Source organism: Aspergillus udagawae (genome assembly GCF_001078395.1).
Source record: "Aspergillus udagawae IFM 46973 DNA, scaffold_3, whole genome shotgun sequence".
NCBI lineage: Eukaryota > Fungi > Ascomycota > Eurotiomycetes > Eurotiales > Aspergillaceae > Aspergillus > Aspergillus udagawae.
The window spans coordinates 3,253,528-3,275,696 of NW_025091266.1; the positions used below are offsets into that span (position 1 = coordinate 3,253,528).

The window sequence follows — 22,169 nt, forward strand, 5'->3', positions numbered from 1 at the left end:
CCAGACTACCCTGTCCTTTCTGAGCATGAGGTATCAGTGCAACCATTGATGACTTGACCAGTCCTGATGAGAAGAAGTATGCGTGAATGAGTCTATTGAAAAGACCTGTGCAGCTCTCAAGTACTCCGTTAGGCGTATCATGTGTTCATACCGTTTTGCACGATGCATATCCTCAATGTATCTGCATTGAAGGTATGATATCAAGTCTCTGATGGGAAGTAAGCCAGTTCAAGGACAGAGAGTACACTAGACATCTGAATGCCTTGGCATCCATGTTGAGCGGTATCCTGTGATATGATTATTATGATATAGGCGCCAAGCCGACTACAACGGGACTTCATGATATCGTGATATTGCATGCAGGCTGATTTCAAAGCAGCCTATCTCTGGAATACTACCTACGTTATTTGATGAAAGTGCGTGCAAGGCTGACTGGATTAGGCAAACTTCCACGGGCAGCAGGAGAAACCGAGGAAAATGAATTCCGCAGTGCAGATGAGATGAATGGGTCCATGTTATGATTATTAATGAGCTTTTGAATGATGGTGACAAGGCTCCTAACTATGACTCTATCGGGATGGATGATTGGATCGGGGAGATTTAGACGCGGTGCGAGGAATAGTTGCGCCTTTTCTGACCTTGTTTCGTTCTACTTGAAGCGGTGTATCTGTATCTGTAAGCATCGAGGAGCCAAGAGGGTGATTCGTAATAATGATGGTGACAGACGCCGTTAAATATGATGGATCTCAAAAAAGGTGCACTGTATCAGAATCTAAAGAAGATGCATGAATTGTAACCTATCAACTGTCATGAAGCGATCAAGAATAATGCATGATTCAAGAGAACCATGCATGATGCAGCTTGACTCCGTAGGGCAGTTCACGGTAAAAAAAAAAAAAAAAAAAAAAAAAAAAAAAAAAAAAGAAAAAACATCCACCCGATACCCGATGGATCTCGGCGACTTTTCAGGGTTTCGCTTCAAAAGTTCCATCCATCCAATCATCGCAATTATACATCTGGAATTCTGAATCTTATTACCTGATTTGTATTTTCTTTGTTGATTGCTGTCTTATTTTCCTCTTTGGGCCAGCTCCACCGCCTCCAAGCTAGACATAAGTGGCTGAAACGAAGTGATTGATTGATAATCCGTCAACAACGGTTTCTATCATGATTTAGGCATCCCACATTATAGCTTCCTTATCGAAAGTTCGAAACGCACAGAAGATGCCCGACTAGGATGCCCCTAATTAGGCTCGCTTTGTGATCAGTGCGTATTGGAAGCCCACCTCACAGTTACCGGTGGCCAGATATCACCGTCATAACTATCGAAGCAGATACTAAAAGGTCAACTAGTAATGCGTCAATGGCTGTCCCGAGGGCTTCTTCCATGTGAGCCAAGGCCTCAATAATCTGACACGAGGATCCATCTTCACTAAATACTAAATACAAGCCTGGACAGGCGGAGACCACAAAAGGAAATAGGAAAAGGAGTGGCGTCAGCACTATCTCCGTAAGCTTGACGTTAATTTAACACCGTTTGCTTATCTCCGACTCATGTGGGTCGCGATGGTTAATGACATAACAAATATGAAATGACTACAACTCTGGAAAGGTTCGGTTTAGACCACCGTGAGCAGGAGTCAATATTCTGTAGACGATCTGATAAATTATGCATACTACAGTCTGCAATCAAAGTTCTGCCTAATTGCTTCTTCTAATGTTAGCATCCATGCGATGATATTGATACCAACTAGTAGGTGAAGTATGTAAATGCTGTTGCAAACGTGTGGAGTCTTTAGATCGGGCTTTCCCGAAGTTTTGCCAGAATAGTCTGCATGTCGCTTAGGTAATTTTATCTGTCCAATCACAATCTTGGAATTACTAGCACGATTCATGTTGTATCGTAGGTACATTACTCATTATGAGTCAGGAAGATTCAGGCTCCCAAGCATTAACTTGAGCATTTTGCATGAACGAAATCGATGGAAATTCGGGGTCCACTTCTGCTTCAACTTCTCAGCTTCCTTGTCGGCCCACCACTCGGCTGTAATTCTCATCCGATTGATTATTTGCTATCTCCGTCTGGTTCTTCCATGACTCCCCATGAGTCTATCTACTTCCTTGTCAACTAGGTGGACCCTTTTTTTGCGCAAGCCTTACAAATCAACCTTTTTTTTTCCCCTTTCGAATCTTGATGTCGCTAATGAACTTTAGTAATATTCTGAACCGGGGAGATCACTGGTATATAAGTCTGGATGCAAATGATACTCCCGACTCTGGAACTCTCACTGTTGCTGTGTTTCCTAGACCCTCACCACTCCTGGTGCATTGGACTGTTATCTCCTCGCCAAGTAGTGAATGGTGAACGGTATTGATATCATTCATTCTGTTTATTCTATTTAATCTCACACCTATATCTTCTTATTCCACCCTTCCTTCGGTTTCCTGTACATACCTTTTTTCGACTGCCTCTTTGTCAGTCCTGGTCGAACAGAGGAATCTACCATCTATCGAGCCGGTTCCTCTCTGAATATAAGTCGATTACTTCAGCTTGCACAGTATAGTTCACATCTTCATAGTTTACAACAAGAAGGTTTACACATCAACAACGAGATGGCGGACAGCTCTCGTCTGCCAGAATCGTCAACCAGCACAGCAATGGAGAACAGCAATTACGAGCACGCACAGGTCTCCAGTCCGGATGCGGATACTGTACACTCGTCTTCCGCGACAGCAACCTCCTCTGAATTGAGTCTCGATGGCCGGTGGGGAGAGCGGGATCAAGGGGAGCCTGTCTCCCGCCGTGGCGCCATGGAAGATTTTGAGGATATGAGGAGGGAACTGACCCAAGTCAGCATGAGACGAACGCGGTCGGTGGGAATGGATGCCCATCGATTGCGATCCCGGGCCTCTGGGCGAGCCAGTCGAGTCCACGATGAAGAGAAGGCTCTCGACGAGGAGGACTCGACAATCGATGGGGACGACTACCGGGGTGGATTCGATCTCAGCGAGTTCTTGATGGGTGGTCATCTGGAACGGAGAACGACTGCGGGAGAGCCGGCGAAGAAGGTCGGTGTCGTCTTCAAAAATCTCACGGTGAAAGGTGTCGAGACCGGAGCGTCCTTTGTGCGGACTTTGCCGGATGCTGTTGTTGGCACCTTCGGGCCGGATCTGTACAGAATCCTCTGTGGCTTCATCCCACAATTGCGCTTTGGAAAACAGCCTCCTGTGCGAGATCTTCTTCATGATTTCACCGGTCTAGTCCAAGAAGGCGAGATGATGCTGGTTCTGGGCAGGCCTGGTGCGGGTTGCTCCACCTTCCTGAAAACCATCGCCAACGACCGGGGTGCCTATGCCGGTGTGGAGGGTGAGGTCCGCTATGGCGGTCTCTCTGCCGAAGAGCAACTGAAGCACTTCCGTGGCGAGGTCAACTACAACCCGGAAGACGACCAGCACTTTCCGACCTTGACCGTGTGGCAGACCTTGAAGTTTTCTTTGATCAACAAGACCAAAAAGCACGACAAGACCAGCATTCCCATCATCATTGACGCTCTCCTGAAAATGTTCGGTATTATGCACACTAAGAATACGCTTGTTGGTAATGAGTATGTCCGCGGTGTGTCTGGAGGCGAGAGAAAGCGTGTCAGTATCGCCGAAACCCTGGCGACCAAGTCGTCGGTTGTTTGCTGGGATAACTCCACCAGAGGCTTGGACGCCAGTACGGCTTTGGATTATGCCAAGTCTCTCCGGATCATGACCGATGTCAGCAAACGTACTACGTTTGTTACCCTCTACCAAGCAGGAGAGAGTATCTACGAACTCATGGACAAGGTTCTGGTCATTGATTCTGGACGCATGCTCTACCAGGGCCCTGCGAACAAGGCGCGCGAGTACTTTGTAAACCTCGGTTTCTACTGCCCGGAGCAATCGTATGTCCCTCTCTCTTGCAAACCTTTGAAACTTGCCGTTCGCTAACCCACTTCTAGGACGACTGCTGATTTCCTTACTTCAATCTGCGACCCTAACGCTCGTCAATTCCAGCCCGGCCGAGAGGCTTCTACCCCTAAGACACCTGAGGAGCTTGAGGCTGTCTTCAGAAATAGTGAGACTTACAAGAGTATCTGCGACGAGGTGGCTAGCTATGAGAAGAAGCTTCGGGATACGGATCAGGAGGATACCCGCCGCTTCCAGAAGACCGTTGCCCAATGTAAGTTTGCTACACCCGCTAGTACATCCCTACAAAAGACTAATCCTCTTCAGCCAAAAGTAAGACGGTGTCGAAAAAGTCCAGCTACACTGTTTCCTTTGTTCGTCAGGTCCTGGCTTGCGTGCAGCGTGAGTTCTGGCTCTTGTGGGGTGACAAGACATCCCTCTATACCAAGTACTTTATCATCATTTCCAACGCCCTGATCGTCGCTTCCCTGTTCTACGGTGAATCCCTCGACACCAGTGGTGCATTCTCCCGTGGAGGTGCGCTCTTCTTCTCGATTCTGTTCCTCGGTTGGTTGCAATTGACGGAGTTGATGCCCGCTGTTACCGGACGTGGCATTGTCGCCCGTCATAAGGAGTACGCGTTTTACCGACCGTCTGCCGTGTCGATTGCTCGAGTGGTGATGGATTTCCCTGCTATCTTCTGCATGGTCGTCCCGTTCACGATCATCGTATATTTCATGACAGGGCTCGACGTGACCGCTTCCAAATTCTTTATCTACTTCTTGTTCGTGTACACCACTACATTCTGCATCACCTCGTTGTACCGCATGTTCGCTGCGCTCTCCCCCACTATCGATGACGCCGTTCGCTTCAGTGGTATTGCTCTGAACGTGCTTGTCCTGTTCGTTGGTTACGTCATTCCGAAGCAGGCCTTGATCGACGGCTCGATCTGGTTTGGGTGGCTCTTTTACGTGAACCCTCTCTCGTACAGTTATGAGGCCGTCTTAACGAATGAGTTTTCCGATCGCATCATGGAATGTGCGCCGTCTCAGCTGGTGCCCCAGGGTCCTGGTGTCGATCCCAGATATCAGGGCTGTGCTCTCCCTGGGTCGGAGCTGGGTCGCAGAGGCGTCTCGGGTAGCCGGTACCTGGAGGAGTCCTTCCAGTTCACTCGGAGCCATATGTGGCGAAACTTTGGTGTCGTCGTCGCTTTCACTGTGCTGTATCTCATAGTCACGGTGCTCGCTGCTGAGTTCCTTTCCTTCGTCGGCGGCGGGGGCGGTGCTCTTGTCTTTAAACGGTCGAAACGTGCCAAGAAGGTGGCCGCCCAGACCATCCAGGGCAACGATGAGGAAAAGGTTCAAAACGTTGGTGACAAAGCTGCGCTGTCGCGCGGAGAGGCAACGTCTGCAAGCAATGGCGAAACCTTTAAACGCATCTCTTCCAGCGACAAAATCTTCACCTGGTCAAACGTCGAATACACGGTACCTTATGGCAACGGAACCAGAAAACTGCTGAATGGTGTAAACGGATACGCAAAGCCTGGAGTCATGATCGCTCTGATGGGCGCTTCGGGTGCCGGTAAGACGACACTCCTCAACACCCTGGCCCAACGTCAGAAGATGGGTGTGGTGACCGGCGACATGCTTGTCGACGGTCATCCTTTGGGCCCCGATTTCCAACGGGGCACTGGTTTCTGTGAACAAATGGATCTTCACGACAACTCGTCTACCATCCGCGAGGCTCTGGAGTTTTCCGCTCTCCTCCGTCAGGACAGGAACGTTCCCAAACAGGAGAAGCTCGACTACGTCGACCAGATTATCGATCTGTTGGAGTTGACCGATATCCAAGACGCCATCATCGGTTCTCTCAACGTGGAGCAGAAGAAGCGGGTGACGATCGGTGTTGAGCTTGCAGCCAAGCCCAACCTTCTACTTTTCCTGGACGAACCGACCTCAGGATTGGACAGTCAAGCGGCATTTTCGATTGTCAGATTCCTGAAGAAACTCTCCCAGGCTGGACAGGCCATCTTGTGTACCATCCACCAGCCCTCATCCATGTTGATTCAGCAGTTCGATATGATTCTTGCCCTGAACCCTGGTGGTAACACCTTCTATTTCGGCCCAGTCGGCCAAGGCGGTCGCGATGTAATCAAGTATTTCGCAGATCGTGGCATCGTCTGCCCTCCATCGAAGAACGTGGCTGAATTTATCCTCGAGACAGCCGCCAAGGCAACGACGACAAAGGACGGCAAGAAGATCGACTGGAACGAAGAGTGGAGGAACTCGGAGCAGAACCGCCATGTCCTGGACGAGATTCAGCAGATCCGCGAAGAGCGTAGCAAGATCCCCGTGACCGAAACAGGGTCCACATACGAATTCGCCGCGCCCACGATGACACAGACTCTACTTCTCACGGAACGTCTCTTCAAACAGTACTGGCGCGACCCGTCGTACTACTATGGAAAGTTGTTCGTCAGCGTCATCATCGGTATCTTCAACGGGTTCACTTTCTGGATGCTCGGAAACTCGATCGCCAGCATGCAGGACCGCATGTTCTCCATCTTCGTGATCATTTTGATCCCCCCCATTGTCCTCAACAGCGTTGTGCCCAAGTTCTTCATCAACCGCGCCCTCTGGGAGGCCCGCGAGTACCCCAGCCGTATCTACGGCTGGTTCGCCTTCTGCACCGCCAACATCGTCTGCGAGATCCCCGCTGCCATCGTCTCAAGCGTCATCTACTGGCTGCTATGGTACTACCCCGTCGGCTTCCCCACGGACTCCAGCACCGCGGGCTACGTCTTTCTCATGTCGATGCTCTTCTTCCTCTTCATGTCTAGCTGGGGCCAATGGATCTGCGCCTTTGCGCCCTCCTTCACCGTCATATCCAACGTAAGTGCTGCCATCCCTACTACTTCCCATCCTCACCCGCTCTAACTCCCATATGACAGGTCCTCCCCTTCTTCTTCGTCATGTGCAACCTCTTCAACGGCATCGTCCGTCCCTACCGCGACTACCCCGTCTTCTGGAAATACTGGATGTACTACGTCAACCCCGTCACCTGGTGGCTCCGCGGCGTCATCTCGTCCGTCTTCCCCACCGTGCAGATCGAGTGTGGCCCCTCGGAAACAACCCACTTCAACCCGCCCCCCGGCCAGACCTGCGCCCGCTACGCAGGCAACTTCATCACAAACGTCGCGAAGAACGGGTACCTGCTCAAGCCGGACGCCGATACCGACTGCCAGTACTGCCCCTACAGCAACGGCGCACAGTACATGGCCACACTGAACGTGCACCACGGCGACAAGTGGCGCTGCTTCGGTATCTTCTTGGCCTTTGTGATTATTAATTGGCTGTTGGTTTATTTCTTTATCTATACGGTGCGCGTGAGGGGCTGGTCGTTTGGTACGGGTTATTTGTTTGGGGGAATGGGGTTGGTGATTGACAAGGTCAAGGGGGTTTTTAAGAGGAAGTCAGAAAAGGCATGAGGATGAGGATTATGGTATTGATTGGGAGGACCAGGAGCAAGGAATGAGATCAACAAATCTCAATGATGGGTCATAAAAGCATATCCGTCGGATCACGATATTATTTAGCGATATCCCTTCTGCATACATAGAGTAATAATATTGCATTAGACAGCGTTCTTCATAAATCATTTTCAATTCTCTTAGATTCCAAAGCCTATTCCTGCTTGCTCAAAAAAACCAAGGCTTAAGACCGGGCCCGTATCGTTGCCCAGGAACCGTCATCGGCACGGGGACAGTACCTCTGAAAACGTCCAGCATATCCGCCGATTCGTTTGCTCCTTTACCACTGTTGTTGTTCGAGACTTTATCCGATGAATCCGCTCTGTCCAGTACAGGGACAAGGACGCCGCATTCCCAGTTCCGGCAGTTAAGCTTGGGCTGCTTGGTTGTTTGGTCTTGGACGAGACGGCCCCTTTGCGTCCTGGTATTAGAATGCTTTCTGTTTTCTCTTTTGCGTCTAATGGGATCAGGTATGCACTCACCACGCACTTTCTGAGAGGTTTGCACTCCCCACGTATGCCCATCCTCGACACTGGGAGTTATCTGGTAATCGTAGGGGTTCATCCGGTCTCATGAATAGTATCTGGAGAGCAAGACATTATGAGATAGGATATTACCTCTAAGAGGGGGAGCGTACCTTGTTATGCATCAAAAGTCCCGCCCGCCGACTCTTGCAGTCGCGCAGCACATGGCGCGGGAATTTCGGCTTCTCGTACCATTTCGACTGGAAACAGATTGTGCCGGCGCAATCTGGGCCACCTCGCGATTGCTCGATGGTCGTCTGCGAGGGGAAGTAGACCCGGAAGCGGTCTTTCCATTCTTCAGCGGTGTTTTTGTGAATGAGCTGGTCTGTGTCGTTGGGGTTGCGGGCCGGGAAGGTCTTGGAGGTTCGGAGGGTGAACTCGGTTATACCGTCGTCGCCTGGGGGAATCTCAGTCTCACGTCTGGGTGACACGGAGCGGGTGCTTACCTTGGGAAGCGAGGTATATTGATCTTAGGAATTCGTCGGTGAGGGATCCTACGGAGGATGTCTGTGCGAGGTTAGTCGAGGAAGTCTGGATCTTGGGACTGCACATACAACAAAATCGATATTGATCGGCTTGGAAGCCCGCAATCCTAATGCATTGACTGCACGGCCCAAGCCGCAATGTCCCGTTCTTCTCCATGCATTTCCAGTGTGTGACCCTCCGCTGCACAGCATCAGTAACGTTCTAGAATAGCGCGGAGGTCTCCTACATGGTGTGAACGAGCATAATGTGAGACGTCTGGCTGAAGTCGTACTCGTTGAGCCTGGAAATGATATTCTCGTGCAAAGTACTTGCTCTCAGGAAGTAAGCCAGGTCTTCCTGAAAGGCGGTCTTGGAGCCCACAGCAGTTGTGGTTGCCTTTCGGGGAAGATCGATTAGAAAAGCACTCTAAGCTAGAGTCAGCAATGGTTCTGTAGATGGTGCTGCTCATCCCTACGTTTTCCATCACACCTCCCATCTCGCCCCAGTCATATGGTGTCAAATTCGCAGTCGGGGCTACAATTCGTAGGTATCCCGGGTGAAAGAGTAGCATCAGTTTCGAGTGCATGCAGTTGACCTGCCCTTCCATGGGTGGAAAGCACAGTCTCAGGTTGCTCATCGATGCCGTTTCTGCCTCATATTGACGTTTCTGATATCCGACTTTATCAGTTATTGACATTCCAAGTAGAAACAGATAAGGTGTCAATCACCGTCAACTCATCTTTAGCCTGCATTACCAGGAGAAAACGAGTGCGTTTCGTATCAATCTTTGAAAAAAGCCATTCCATGTCCCACAGAAATGAGCTGAAAACGGCCAGCTCTAGATCACTGCTCTGGAAGACCTCCTCAATAGTGATATCGTCGCCTGTCCGTGGGCAGTACTGCGCGTAAGTCTTTTTGACAACTCCCTTTGGGAACTGTACAGCTGGTGTCCGAGAAGGATTGGGTAAGTCTGGCTTCAACTTCGCAGACTCATATCTTGCTTGAGGGACGCCAATCTTTGATGCGTATTCTGTCGATACCGAACCACTGCTGCTTTGACGTGCAGGCTGATTCGAGACATTCTTTGAATATTTGGCCTGACGATGATCAATGGCCTCAACATCATCAGCTTTTCTCTTCGCAATGCGGGCGAGGCGTTCTTCCTCCATCTGCTTTCGATTTAGGCCTAGAAGCCCAGATGGTTGCGAAGGCGCGTGGTCTGTTGCAGAACTTTCTGTCTCTGGGGGTGGGCCATGTTCTTTATTACCGTGTGATGGATAAGGTGAGTTCTTTTCAGTGTCCTCAGAGTCTTGCAGGGACAGAGCAATGGCTCTCTTCAGATCTTCATCTTCATCGTCTTCGTCTTCGTCTTCAACATCATCTCGATCCTCCTCAGCATCTGTATCAGACCCGATAACTGATTTGGACTTTGGAAAAACGGGAATGACTTCATCATCATCCGATTCCGCAGTAAGATCGACGACAATTTGCTGAGGTTCATCTGTTGGATCAGCACCATTATCGTGAAGGTCCCTCAATGAGGCTGCGATGGCTGCTTTAAGATCTGGGTCAGTCAAATCTTCGGGCTCCATCTCGAGTTGACCCAGAGTCAGACTGCAATGAGCGAGATAATTTAAAGATGCAGAAATGAGACACAATCGACAGCAGCCATTTAGTAGACACTAGACACTCTTGAGTGCAAAATATCCTTGCTAGAAACCCGAGGGGTTTCAAATGAGATTGCAAGGTAGCTCTTGTTTTCGACTCCCGTGAGACCGTGCTGCGAAGCCTGTGATTGTTTATGGTAAGACGTCACATAAACGGATTTGGACACTACGCGTCCCACCAGTCCGTGTCCAGTTGGCACTGTCGCGATGACACCAGGTGAATATGTATTATATTGCCAAAATAGACAACAATCAGCGACGACCAAAGAAATGTAGAAATCATGGAAAGTTACAACTGGTGGCCAGAGTTATCTGCTCCTTGAACCTCAGGGAGACACGTGACTATTTTCGGTGCTGAAGATCAAGAGAACGTCCAGAGAGTGCCTTTAACTATGGCGTTCATAAATCAAGTCTGCTGAAAAGGAGGTCTGTAATGTACAGTCTATAAAGACTCAGGTTGGCTGAGACCCTGGTAGATTATCTAGTACACGTTCTCAAGGGTTTACAATGAGAGACCATATTTTAAAATCTTCGTTCAGCACAAAGGTTCATGCGGCATAAACCTCAACATGAACATGCTCATACGAGATGAGTGAATTCAGATTCTTTTGTATTGATCATCAGTCTGAAAGTAGCGGAGCTTGCGGTGTCCCAGGACACCAGAGCTCTTGGCGCAACAACAAACTCATATATCCTCACTCCTTTCTCAAAGGATTCACAACTGTCTCAGTCCTCATCTCCAAAACGCGAACATAGCTCTCTGGTTCCATTTACTCAGGAAGACGCTGAAGCAAAAGGAGCTGGGAAGATGTATCCAGACGCACAAATCCAGCAAGAGCAAGTACTCCCTGAGAGCGAAAACAAAAGCAAAATACAGGTTCTTCTCTCACGGGCTCAGAAACCAGAGGTGTAAGTCTCCTTGATATGATATCCTTCTGACTGCTGACACGTATGTCTCATTCTTCAGACTGTTGGTGCAAATCTTCAGACAAGAATATGATGAGTACCTGAGGACGTCCAATCTTGTCAAGCCAGCTGAACTGGAAACCGTCGAGAATGTAGCTGTCAATGAGGGTTGCAAGATGGTGAGAGGCAGTCTGATCATGGGCAACCGGCACCTGCGATGTCACCTTCTTCGTCTGCCGATTCAGGTCCGCTACAGAATATATGAATTCATATTCTGTCATCACAACGGTTATGTCGAGATAGGTGGACCATATAACCACCAAATCGGGGATTTGGCCATCCTTAGGACCTCGCATTTGTTTTACCATGAAGCATCTATCGCTCTGTATCATTCCCTGGGCGATCGACTGCTCTTTTTCAGAAATTACGGGTCGAAGTCAGCTGATTTCCTCAGACGTCAGCCAACGCCGTTGCCTTGCTGCCGTAACCGAGTCTTCCAGCAATGGTTGGAATACCCCTGTCGTAACAAAGAAATTGTGTGGAGAAGATCTTTCAAGAACATCGTTTTTTTGATCGGAGCATCCGAGCCCCTGCTGGCAGTTCAACGTCGATGGGCTTTTGCAGAGTTCATCACCACTCTAAGGATGAGCGAGCCCCTCAGAGTTCACGAGCTTTCTGTTGTTGTGTACAATCAATGGAAAATCCCCGGATTTGATGAGGGAGACCTGGTCCGCGCTCTGTTCAGTGGGGGGATTGAATTCCTCGGAAGGTTGATCTTCAGAGGCCTAGCCGAAGACGAGACAGAGCGCCTCACTCAACTCATCTTTGCGCTCAGAATTCCCAATTTGACGATCGAGCGGATCAGAACACTAGCAAAGGAGAGAGAAGTCTCTATAAATCTGTGTAAGTGGCCCGCTTTTGTTGCATGCCTTCTTCTGCCACTTGTTCTCATTTGAGTTTCATTGAGAACATTGGCTCGAAGCTCAGATGCATTGAAGTACAAGATCGATGATGGCGAAAAAGACCTCACGGTCCGCCTCTGCACTTTCGAGTCCAAGACCGACGACAAGCAATCGCTTCTCGTCAGGTGTTTTTGTTGCAATAGCACTTGCAATCTGGCGTGCGTAGAGCTGACCAACTGTTTCATGTCCAGGAGCTCGACCCCCAAGCAGCGAGGTGGCCATCAAGCGACTCATTGGAAGAAGATCATCATCAGCTGGTTCAGAAAATGTATGGAAACCCTGTTCCCCAGGGTTTTTATTCTCCAGCGGTACATGCAGCTGAGCCATGGGTTAGCTTGAGAGACGTGTAGGAGGAAACGCTGAGCTACGGACCCAATGCCCAAGTCGGCCGTTTTGAGATACGGTGACCAGGATTTTGTCGCTAAATTGGATGCACGTCACGTCTGTTTTTATGCCATTTACCACTCCAGCGACCTGTTTTGTGGCAGCAGGAAAAGGAAGGTCCAGTGGCACCTGGAGGTTATCGAGATCAGGGAGGTTGGACATGATGAATAGTACTGAGTATTTAGTTTCGGGATGCTGAAATGAAAGAAATGCCTCTTCGGATGATTAAGAGAACCTTTGGTTTCAACTCTACCCCAGAAATACCGATATAAACAAATGAAGCTGGTGATCAGTTGGCAGATGGTTGGTGATGCCGCCTTGTGGGCGGTGAGATTTATATCCCCACTGTCCGGCAGAATCAATTTTCTTTTCACGTTTCCTTCAAAAGCAGAGGAGTAGCTCTCACAAAATCAGCTATTCCCTACCGTTGTTATTCTAAAATTTCTTCCCTTTGTCTCCGGGCTGAGGCAAGGGAATCTCATCGATATTCACAATGCCCAAATTTGTCCCCCGTCAACGAAAGCAGAAACATCGACAAAACAATTCAAACGATGCTGCGGTCGACACAAATGCTGCCGAGATACTGCCCATCTCCAAGAGTGAAAGGGAAGCGAGGAAGCAGAAACTCCGAGAAGAGCTGAGGGCGCAACACACGAAGATCTCCGCGAAGAAGCAAAAGCGCTTGGATAAATACATTGTATGTGGATTATAAGTTCCTTGTGGATCCACGGATGTCTGGGCAGATTTAATTGACCGTCTGAGCAGGAAAACAAACTCAAGAAAGAAGAGAACGTCGAGCTACTTAAAAAACTTGAGAAGATTAAAGTCGATACCTCCGCGCTCCAGAGCTCGAAGGAACTGGGAAAACGGAAGAGAGAGGACGAAAATATTGTGCCCGTGACTGCTACAAAGGCTGTTAGTGCGTCGCAGAATCAGGTTTTGGATTCGGAATTGTCAGGCGACGAGACAGACGACTCCTTTGTCGATTCGAAAGGAAGTTCTAAGCGGAAGCTCGCCGAGACTGCCCCTGCACCACCGATTCCCACCCCAGCCGTCGGTGGCGGTCTCAAACGTCCTCTTGAACTCGGTCCGGACGGTTTCCCAGTTCTGAAGAAGCGGAAAAGAGCGCCCAAGGTCAAACCGGTAATCGTATCCTTGCCGGAGGTGCCATGGGAAGGATTCGATTCAGATGATGGAAATGGTAGTGCTGGTAGCAACGATGAAGAGCCGGAGCACTCGGAGAGCGATGCCGAAGAAGACTCTGTGCAGGATGGAGAGGACGAAGCATCTTCCGACAATGATGAGAGCGATGATGGGGATAGCGGCAGTGATAATGAGGAGGATGACGAAGAGGACGAAGAAGACGACGAGGAGGAGGAGGAGGATGAGGAAGACGAGTCGTCAGCAGAAACCCGGATCAAGCCTCGTCAGTCCGCGTTCAAAGAGTGGGCAAGACAACAAATTAATGAGGTTGTCGGCTTCAAACCCTCTGGGCCCGTTACAGCAGAGGATCAGCCGTTCGTTCCTGAATCCAAGCGGCCCGTCAGGAACACCGTCGCTGAAGAGGAGCCGCTTCCACCAGAGCTGCAAGTCACCACAGGCGATCCAAACCGCAAGGCATTCAATGTGCAAGTTGACCGTTCGGAGGATGTTCAAAATTCACGCTTAGGACTGCCTGTGGTCGGTGAAGAACAGAAGATAATGGAAGCCATCTACAACAATTCATCCATCGTCATCTGGGGTGCTACCGGTAGCGGAAAGACCACGCAACTTCCTCAGTTCTTGTTCGAGGCCGGTTATGGACACCCCGACAGTCCCAACCCGGGTATGATTGCAGTGACACAACCCCGCCGAGTTGCTGCTGTCAGTATGGCCAAGCGTGTGGCTGATGAGCTGGGACAGTACTCCGACCGTGTTGCTTACCAAATTCGGTTTGAAAGCAACGTCTCCAGCAAAACGGCCATTAAGTTCATGACGGACGGTATCCTTATTCGCGAGATTGCCGAAGACTTCGCTTTGAAGAAATATTCTGTTATCGTAATCGACGAGGCCCACGAACGGAGCGTCAACACGGATATCCTGATCGGAATGGTTAGCCGTATTATTGACCTGCGGAAAGCTATGAGCGAAGAGGATCCCTCCATCAAACCCCTCAAACTCGTAGTCATGTCTGCGACTCTGCGAATCTCTGATTTCACGCAGAATGCAAGTCTTTTCCGTCAAGGCCCGCCGCCGCTAGTACAAGCAGAGGGTCGTCAGTATCCTGTGACCATACACTTCGCGCGAAGGACACATCGCGACTATGTTGAAGAAGCCTACAGAAAGGTCTGCAGGGGCCACCGCAAGCTACCTGCCGGAGGCATGCTCGTTTTCCTCACCGGACAGAACGAGATCAGACATCTGGCTAAGCGGTTGAAGCAGACCTTCAAGCCCACACAACGGGGAGAAGCTACACAGGCAAAAGTACAACTCTCCGCAAACGATGCACCACTCGAAGCGGAGGATCTGGACCTAGGGGGTGCAGACTTGTCTCATCCTGGCAACGAGGATGATGACAGTGACCTCGAAATTACCGGTTTGGATGAGAATCCCGAGGAAGATGAAGAGTTCAATCTCGGGGAAGAGGCGATGGATTCCTCAACTCGAGTGCATGTCTTGCCGCTCTACTCTCAGCTGCCCACAAAAGAGCAACTGAAGGTTTTCGAACCGCCACCGGAGGGTTCTCGTCTTATCGTCCTGGCGACCAACGTCGCCGAGACCAGTCTTACGATTCCGGGCATCAAGTATGTCTTTGATTGCGGGCGAGCCAAAGAAAAGCAATACGATCTAGAGACCGGTGTGCAAAAGTTCCAAATCGGTTGGATCAGCAAGGCTAGTGCAAACCAGAGGGCTGGTCGAGCAGGTCGAACCGGACCAGGTCACTGCTACCGACTCTATTCCTCAGCGATTTACGAAGGTGAATTCGCGGAGTACACCGACCCTGAAATCTTAAGAACACCTATTGAAGGCGTCGTGCTCCAGATGAAAAGCATGGGTCTTCATAACGTGATCAATTTCCCATTCCCTACACCTCCTAGTCGGCAGGGGCTGGCCAAGGCTGAGAAGTTGCTGAAGAACCTTGGAGCACTCTCCGCGGACGGTAAAATTACTCAGATCGGGCATCGCTTGTCCACATATCCGCTAACACCGCGATTCGGCAAAATGCTTCATATCGGCCACCAGCACGGCTGCATGCCATATGTGATTGCCCTTGTGTCCGCCCTGGCTGTGGGAGACTTGTTCATCCCTGAAAACCAAATCGATCCAGCTCCGTCAAAGGAAGAGGACAAGGGTGACGGAGTTTATAAGAACTCCGATCGTTTGGAGGACACGGCTCGGGAACAGCGCCACAAGGACTACGCCAGAGCACTCCGTCTCTTCAGCAAGCACGATGATACTTCGGACGCTTTGAAGTATTTGTCGGCAATCTGCGCCTACGCTTATGCTTCGAATGGGGACTCATTCTGCGATCAGATGTTCCTGCGGGCAAAGGCATTCAAGGAGGCCACGCAACTTCGGCAACAGTTGACCGATATTGTACGCGCAAACAACCCTGGTCTGATCGGAGCGTACGAACCCCGCCTGCCTGAGCCAACGGATAAACAGATCAAAGCGCTGAAGCAAATCGTGACCGCTGGGTTCATCGACAACGTTGCAATCCGCGCCGATCTGGCGCCGGTTCCGCCCGAGATGGACCGCACACCAAAGAGAGCCATCGATGTCCCATACCTGACGCTCTTCAGGTCCCGAGAAGGACGGGCGACAGAACTCCAGGAGAAAGCCGTTTACGTGCATCCGTCGTCTATTCTAGCCCACCTTTCACCAAAGGAAATGCCGCAGTACCTGGTCTACTCTCATCTCCAACAATCAGCGCCTTCGGTGCTGTCCGATCAGGTCCCGAGGGTCAGAATGTTTCCTCTTGCGGCGCCTAGCGGACTGCAGCTCTCCGCTATCGCACACGGCACGCCGCTCATCGAATACGGCAAGCCAATTGGCAAAATAGAACCGATGGACGGAGTTCCGCAGCGCCGAGCATGCTGGGTCATTCCATCGCTTGTTGGCGAAGCTGGCGGCACCTCTTGGCCCTTACCAGCCAAGAAGGTCATCCAACGGAAAGATATTAAGGACGGCTGGGTGATTGAAAAGTTCACCACCTAAGATGTATATAGTTTTTGACTGGCGTTGAGACAGCTAGAAGCAAAGATAGAAAGAGTCATGCTTGATGAAATACAATGCATACCGTTAATAATGCCCTTTCTCTCATGCCGACCAAAAAAGAAATGCAGCATCACCTCAACACCTTAAAACGCCCTGGTAACCCATATGAACGAAAACCACCCATCCTAATACCGCTCCCTATCCCTCTTCCTACCATCAAAATCCTTCCTCCCACTCGAGATCTCCCCCGTCTCCGTATCCTCCCGAATCCCCAACGCCTTCCTCAACCTCTCACTCTCCTCAATCTTCGCCTCAGCAAGCTCATGCACCTGATACGACTTGAACTGCCTCCTCTCTCTCGGCGGCAAGTCCCGCTCCCTATCCCTCCCCCCAGGCCCACGTCTCCACGCCCTGCGCTCCCTCCCCTCATCCCTCTGACCATTTCCCGCATCACCCTTCCGAGTCTCCTCCTCCTCCATCTCCTTCAACAACCTCGCCCGCAATTCCTCACACCGCTCCTCAATCTCCTCCTCCGATAACACCTTCCCCTCGCCCTCGCCCTTGCCCTCCTCAATCCTCTCATTCTCCTCCTCAAGCCGCTCCCGCTCCTCCATAACCTTCACCTCGACCGCGCGCCGCCGATCATGCTCCAGAATCTGCTTGTCAGGCTGGCGCTGCTTAAACCCGCGGTTGGAATCGTTGGCATTGGCGCCCGAAACAGGCGGGTAGGGCGCGCCGTAGCCTGCGTTGCGCGGCTTCATGAACGCGTAGTTGCGTTGGACGTAGCCCGAGGTACCGCTTCCGCGGGGAGTGGAGAGGCCGACGTTTGAGGACATGGCTGACGACTATAAAACTGAGATGTGATGTGTGGTTTATGGCAGGAGTGAGAGAAGAAGTGGTTCTGCAGAGGTGTTTTTATGGAAGCCGGACCGCCGTGAGTGGATAGATGTCTCCAGGTCGAGGACTGGAACTAAGAAACAGTGAAGCGCAGTGTCCGCACAAAAATGCTAAGCAGGACAGAGTAATGCGCTAGATATTGATTATAAGGTGGCTGTGAGAGTTAAAGACACTCTGCGCAGCGTAATGCTTCCGATAGAATGAGCTTGCGACTAGTGGCAAGCTCCAGTTCCTCCGTACATGAGTACCATGGTCACGTGATTATTACCATTGATAAGCACCAAAACTGGAATATGAGGAGGATAAGAAATTAGCTGAAAGATGCAATGTCTATGTGTTAGAGCTTCTTGACTGACTATTTATAGTTGTCATATTAATTAGGCCGGCTTCACTGACATATGTGTCGCACTGGATGCGCTTTGATGCCCATGTCTTTCTATTATGGAATGAACCCATCCTCCACTATTTCTCCTCTACATTAACAATACGTGGATCCATCATAACAGCTTTGCAAGCAAACGCTTTTCATTTGAACAGACTGTATAGCGAGATAGAAAAGTCACTCCATGCGCCAGGCAAGTCTCATGTAATCTACCTATTTCCAGATTCCTGCATATGCCCATGATCCCGTATCGAACTTCACCAGGTCAGTCAAGCGCGATATTCCAGTATCCCTAGCTCCCATTGAAGACGCCGAACCCTCCTATTTGGACAAAGAAAGAAGAAACCATTCACAAACTTCTCGAGACGTATCCTCATTTTCATCACATCACAATTTCAAACACAAGACGAAGACAAACGATTAAGAATGTAGGAAGGTCGAACATGAACCAGTGAAGCTCCCACCGTGACCCTTGAATTTTGACGCCGTCATGCCATGAAGAATAATGGCTGGGGAGAAATATCGAAGAAAGAAAGCCGGAAACTCATATAGCCCTCAGAGAGTTCCCTGTATGTATACGCCCATATTAAAAATAGAGTTGGGGTTTCGAACTCATGTAAAGACATAAAAGGAGCAAATATTCGCACGAAGAAAAGGAAGAAAATTAAGCAAAGAGCAGAATCTGAGGTCTGAAGCAACTCTAGGAGGATCCGGACACTGGCACAGAGCCATTGGGGGTGGCAGAGGCTGATTCAGATACCGACAAAGGAGTCGCCGTGCTTTTCGCAAGGTTCTTCGACTCAGCAGGACCGTGTGTATGACCCTGGTTGTCAGTAGGAGGAGGGGTAGGCGGAGCCGCGCCGACCACGGGAGCTCGGCTGTCCTCTAGATCGTTGACCAGGCGCTTACTTGGCTGAGGGGAGGATTTGTGGGAGTGAGGAGGAGTTGCGGACGAAGCCTGAGGCAGGGAACTAGCACCAAGCATCGCAGAATCGAAAATGAGCTTTTCGATCGCAACTATTTGCTTTCCATAGCTGAATTTCTTAAGCTGGCTGAGCAAAGGCCGGATTTGGTCGATGAGAGCCTCTCTTTCCTCGCCCTTCAGCTGACCAAGCACCTTTTCTAAAGCGAGGGTTAGCGATTCCATGCATCGAAACGAGAATCCGAAGAGTACTCACGAATCACGTAGTTTCCGTACTGATCACGCATCAAACCCAAGAGAGGGCTCTCGCCTCTCTCGTTCGCGGAGGTCAATGTGCTGATGATCTGCCGACGCTGCGACTCTTCACCAAATTCGATGCTCTTTTCGACGACATTGCTTGCAAATTTGTGCTTCGAATACATAAGCAGTTGTGACAGTACAACGTTGATCATACGGGATCGATCCTTCTCCTCGCCATTTTCGATCACGTGTTGAATGACATAATTTCCGAACTGATCTGGGATAAGGTGAGCAGTGCAAGCATGAAGCTCAGCCAAGATGGATTCGCGGTCTTCTTCTTCACAGTGCTCAAGCATGCGCTGGATGACCCGGCATCCATATGGGTGCGCGGCCAGCCTGCTCACTTGTCCCTTGAAGGCGTTGATGATGAATTGCACGTATTGAGATGGGACTCTTTCAATGGCCTTCTGAATGACATGGTTACCATTCTGGTCACGGACACACTTGAGCACATGGTTCTCGAGCTCTTTGACCATTGATGCCTGCTGGTCGGTAAGGATATGTTCCAATGCCTAATCAACCATTAGCGAAGATGCACGATAAAATCCATCCTTTGAAGTGAAGTTGCCTTACCTTTTGGACAACGCGACACCCATACATCTGGGTGGACAGGGCAAGCACATGGCCCTTCATTTGATTGGCAAGGATCTTTTTCTGGGATTGGTTGCCATGTTCGAAGAGCTTTTGGACAACATAATTGCCAAAGACGTCTGTCATCAACTGCAAGCAGTTGGGCTGAATTTCGCGGAACACCTGCTCTTTCTCGTCGCTATTCGCAGTCTCCAGCTTCTGCTGAATGAACCTTGAGCCATGCTGATCACCACTGAACTCAACAATGTGGTTGTAAATGTCCTGCAGGCAATATTAATATTGAAATTAGAGCCCGGGAATAGCACGGGAAAACGGAAATACATACCTTGAGCTCGTATCGCTTATTTCCCTTGCTATTGGCTCGAAATTCCTCCAAGAGTGGGCTCCGCACCACTTGGGCAGGGTCTTGATCACGATGGCCCCTGGGGATGATACCAGCGGAGCCCAGTCCACCAAGCTGCGCAACAGGATAGAATCCTGACAGGGCGTTGAGCCGTGCCGCTTGATATCCCGCAAGATCATACGCAGGAGCATTATATGGAATACGTTGCAGAGAATTTGCAGCACCGTGGGCAAGATCCTGATCGTGCTGCATAGCACGCAACTTCCGCTCCAAGGCTAGAGCCTGGTTTTCACTCATTCGGGAGGCGGACCCATTCCGATAATGCGTTCCAGGGACCGCGCCGGCCTCAAGAGCAGAGTAAAAGTTGCTCTCCATCCGCGCGATATCTGTGGGAGAAAGTGAACCTTCACCAAGACGGGATCGGCCGGCGTGGTGTCCTAATGGCAAGTCGGGCAAACCATCTCCCGCGTACCCCCCGACTGCTTCATAGCTGGATTCATCGGCAGCACTTTGATATTTGAAGCGTTGTAATGACCCATCATAGGACGAGTGGGACAGGTAGGGCGGACGGCTTGCTGGGTGGCCCGAAAAGCCACCTTCATTCAGCTGCAGCTTATTGATTCCAGCACTCAGGTCCATGGAGGAGCCTCCGAAGCGACCCTCAAATCCCTGGCTTTCAGAATGGAATGACGGGTGGGAGGCGTGGGTGGGTCTCTGAGATGTAATTGATGCCGAATTGTGAGACGCATGCGCAAAACCGTTACGAGCCAACGGCTGCGACATGGTGTCTGGCAACGTCTGTGGTAAACTAGACATTGTGAGAGACCCAGTTACCTCATCGGGCCGAGTGGTGTCCAGAGTGGCAAATGCTTGCTTCATAGGAAATCCCGTTCCGACTGGGCTTCCTCCGAAGGCAGAGGAGTTGGGATGCCGTCTACTGTCGCCGCCTCGGAGCCCACCAAAATTGCCGAATGACAGTCCGTCTCCAGATGGAGAGATCCCGTCAGTTCCAGCGTTCAGGTACGTTTTGTGGTTCCCTCCTCCAGCGGACGAGCCGATTCCGGAAGACCTAGGTATGGAGAAATATGACGAGGAATCAGCGGTCTCCGACAAAGCGGGTGCACTTCTGTCATTGGGCCTGGTCGAAATGGGTGAAGCAGTCATGCCGTTGTTTTGGCCTCTGGACAAGGAAGCCGATGTTGTGTTCACTGTGTTCCAGGGCAGATTCGGCCGACTGTTCCATCCGTCAGATTCAGAGGAAGGCAGCAATGAGCCTGACCCTGACTTTCCTTCGAAAGCAGTTTCCGCAAGATTCTGGTCTTCAGGTTATACCGTCAGTTCATTGGTTCTGTGCAAGGACAAAATAGAATACCGCGAGCTCGATCCATCAACTCACCATCGAATCCACTTCCCAGGTTGTTGTCGCCCCAGATGTTGGAGTTCCAGCTCGACTTTCCAGACCCGAAACCCTTGCCCATACCTGCATGAGGTCCTCGTGATCGGTCACTATTCATACCCGATGCGGACATGTTTGTAGCTCTGTTTGATCGTCCCTGTATCGCAGCAATCAATGGTCTGTCCGACTTAATCCTGCCATTGAGACCTACATTATGTACCGTGGCTGAATTTGCTGCCATGGCAGAGGCCATTCCACCGTCACCACCAAGGATAACAGATCAACAAAAAAAAAGTATCCCGACGGGCGCAAAATATTTGCAAGTAATCAAGGCCAATATCAATATCGCCCTTCTATAGTTGCGCACGAATCACACAGACCCGTCACAAGCGAAAGATATCACGAAGCAATGAATAATAAGCCGATTATATGTCAACCCGTATTTGCAAATGGGCACGAGCTGCCTGCAATGGCGGACACGATGGTATAAAGCTGCACGAGGACCAGTCATACGATTAGCCAAGCGATCTTCGGGAAATTCAAGCAGAAAGTCCTCCCTGCTGTCCGAAATGAAAGGTTTCCTTTGGGGAAAACTTACCGAGAGAAGAGAAGAAAGGGGGAAGTAAAGAGAAGAGGTGAGGAAAGGGATGGGTAAGAGGGAAAGAAAGAGAATATGATGATCGTTTACTCGAAAACAGCAACACGGTCAAGCAATGTACAAGACTATACAAGGGACCGAAGGGAGAGGGAAGGGAGAGAGATAGACGGCAG

General features: G+C 50.3%; 7 protein-coding genes across 7 annotated transcripts; 3 read left to right on the plus strand and 4 right to left on the minus strand.

Moving 5' to 3' along the window:
• Positions 1-2,613: 2,613 nt before the first annotated feature.
• atrF (ABC drug exporter AtrF) lies at positions 2,614-7,420 on the plus strand (the record flags this gene model as incomplete). Its single annotated transcript, XM_043289905.1, has 4 exons — positions 2,614-3,929; positions 3,987-4,207; positions 4,261-6,824; positions 6,884-7,420. The coding sequence occupies 4 exons, from the start codon at positions 2,614-2,616 to the stop codon at positions 7,418-7,420; spliced, it is 4,638 nt and encodes a 1,545-aa protein (XP_043145840.1).
• A 210-nt stretch (positions 7,421-7,630) lies between these two features.
• Aud_004970 (uncharacterized protein) lies at positions 7,631-10,043 on the minus strand (the record flags this gene model as incomplete). The annotated part of the gene is made up of 8 exons (XM_043289906.1): positions 7,631-7,874; positions 7,945-8,045; positions 8,100-8,383; positions 8,433-8,493; positions 8,541-8,652; positions 8,699-8,877; positions 8,927-9,118; positions 9,180-10,043. 8 exons carry the CDS (start codon positions 10,041-10,043, stop codon positions 7,631-7,633), a joined length of 2,037 nt encoding a protein of 678 aa, XP_043145841.1.
• An 883-nt stretch (positions 10,044-10,926) lies between these two features.
• Positions 10,927-11,980, plus strand: Aud_004971 (uncharacterized protein; the record flags this gene model as incomplete). Its single annotated transcript, XM_043289907.1, has 2 exons — positions 10,927-11,027; positions 11,086-11,980. 2 exons carry the CDS (start codon positions 10,927-10,929, stop codon positions 11,978-11,980), a joined length of 996 nt encoding a protein of 331 aa, XP_043145842.1.
• Positions 11,981-12,007: 27 nt separating this feature from the next.
• Positions 12,008-12,532, minus strand: Aud_004972 (uncharacterized protein; the record flags this gene model as incomplete). Its single annotated transcript, XM_043289908.1, has 2 exons — positions 12,008-12,304; positions 12,359-12,532. 2 exons carry the CDS (start codon positions 12,530-12,532, stop codon positions 12,008-12,010), a joined length of 471 nt encoding a protein of 156 aa, XP_043145843.1.
• Positions 12,533-12,863: 331 nt separating this feature from the next.
• Aud_004973 (ATP-dependent RNA helicase ECM16) lies at positions 12,864-16,567 on the plus strand (the record flags this gene model as incomplete). Its single annotated transcript, XM_043289909.1, has 2 exons — positions 12,864-13,067; positions 13,136-16,567. The coding sequence occupies 2 exons, from the start codon at positions 12,864-12,866 to the stop codon at positions 16,565-16,567; spliced, it is 3,636 nt and encodes a 1,211-aa protein (XP_043145844.1).
• Positions 16,568-16,752: 185 nt separating this feature from the next.
• On the minus strand, positions 16,753-17,403 carry cwc21 (U2-type spliceosomal complex subunit CWC21; the record flags this gene model as incomplete). The annotated part of the gene is made up of 1 exon (XM_043289910.1): positions 16,753-17,403. The coding sequence occupies one exon, from the start codon at positions 17,401-17,403 to the stop codon at positions 16,753-16,755; it is 651 nt and encodes a 216-aa protein (XP_043145845.1).
• A 1,143-nt stretch (positions 17,404-18,546) lies between these two features.
• Positions 18,547-21,651, minus strand: Aud_004975 (mRNA-binding protein PUF3; the record flags this gene model as incomplete). Its single annotated transcript, XM_043289911.1, has 6 exons — positions 18,547-18,968; positions 19,025-19,580; positions 19,642-19,920; positions 19,985-21,321; positions 21,399-21,555; positions 21,610-21,651. The coding sequence occupies 6 exons, from the start codon at positions 21,649-21,651 to the stop codon at positions 18,547-18,549; spliced, it is 2,793 nt and encodes a 930-aa protein (XP_043145846.1).
• Positions 21,652-22,169: the final 518 nt, after the last annotated feature.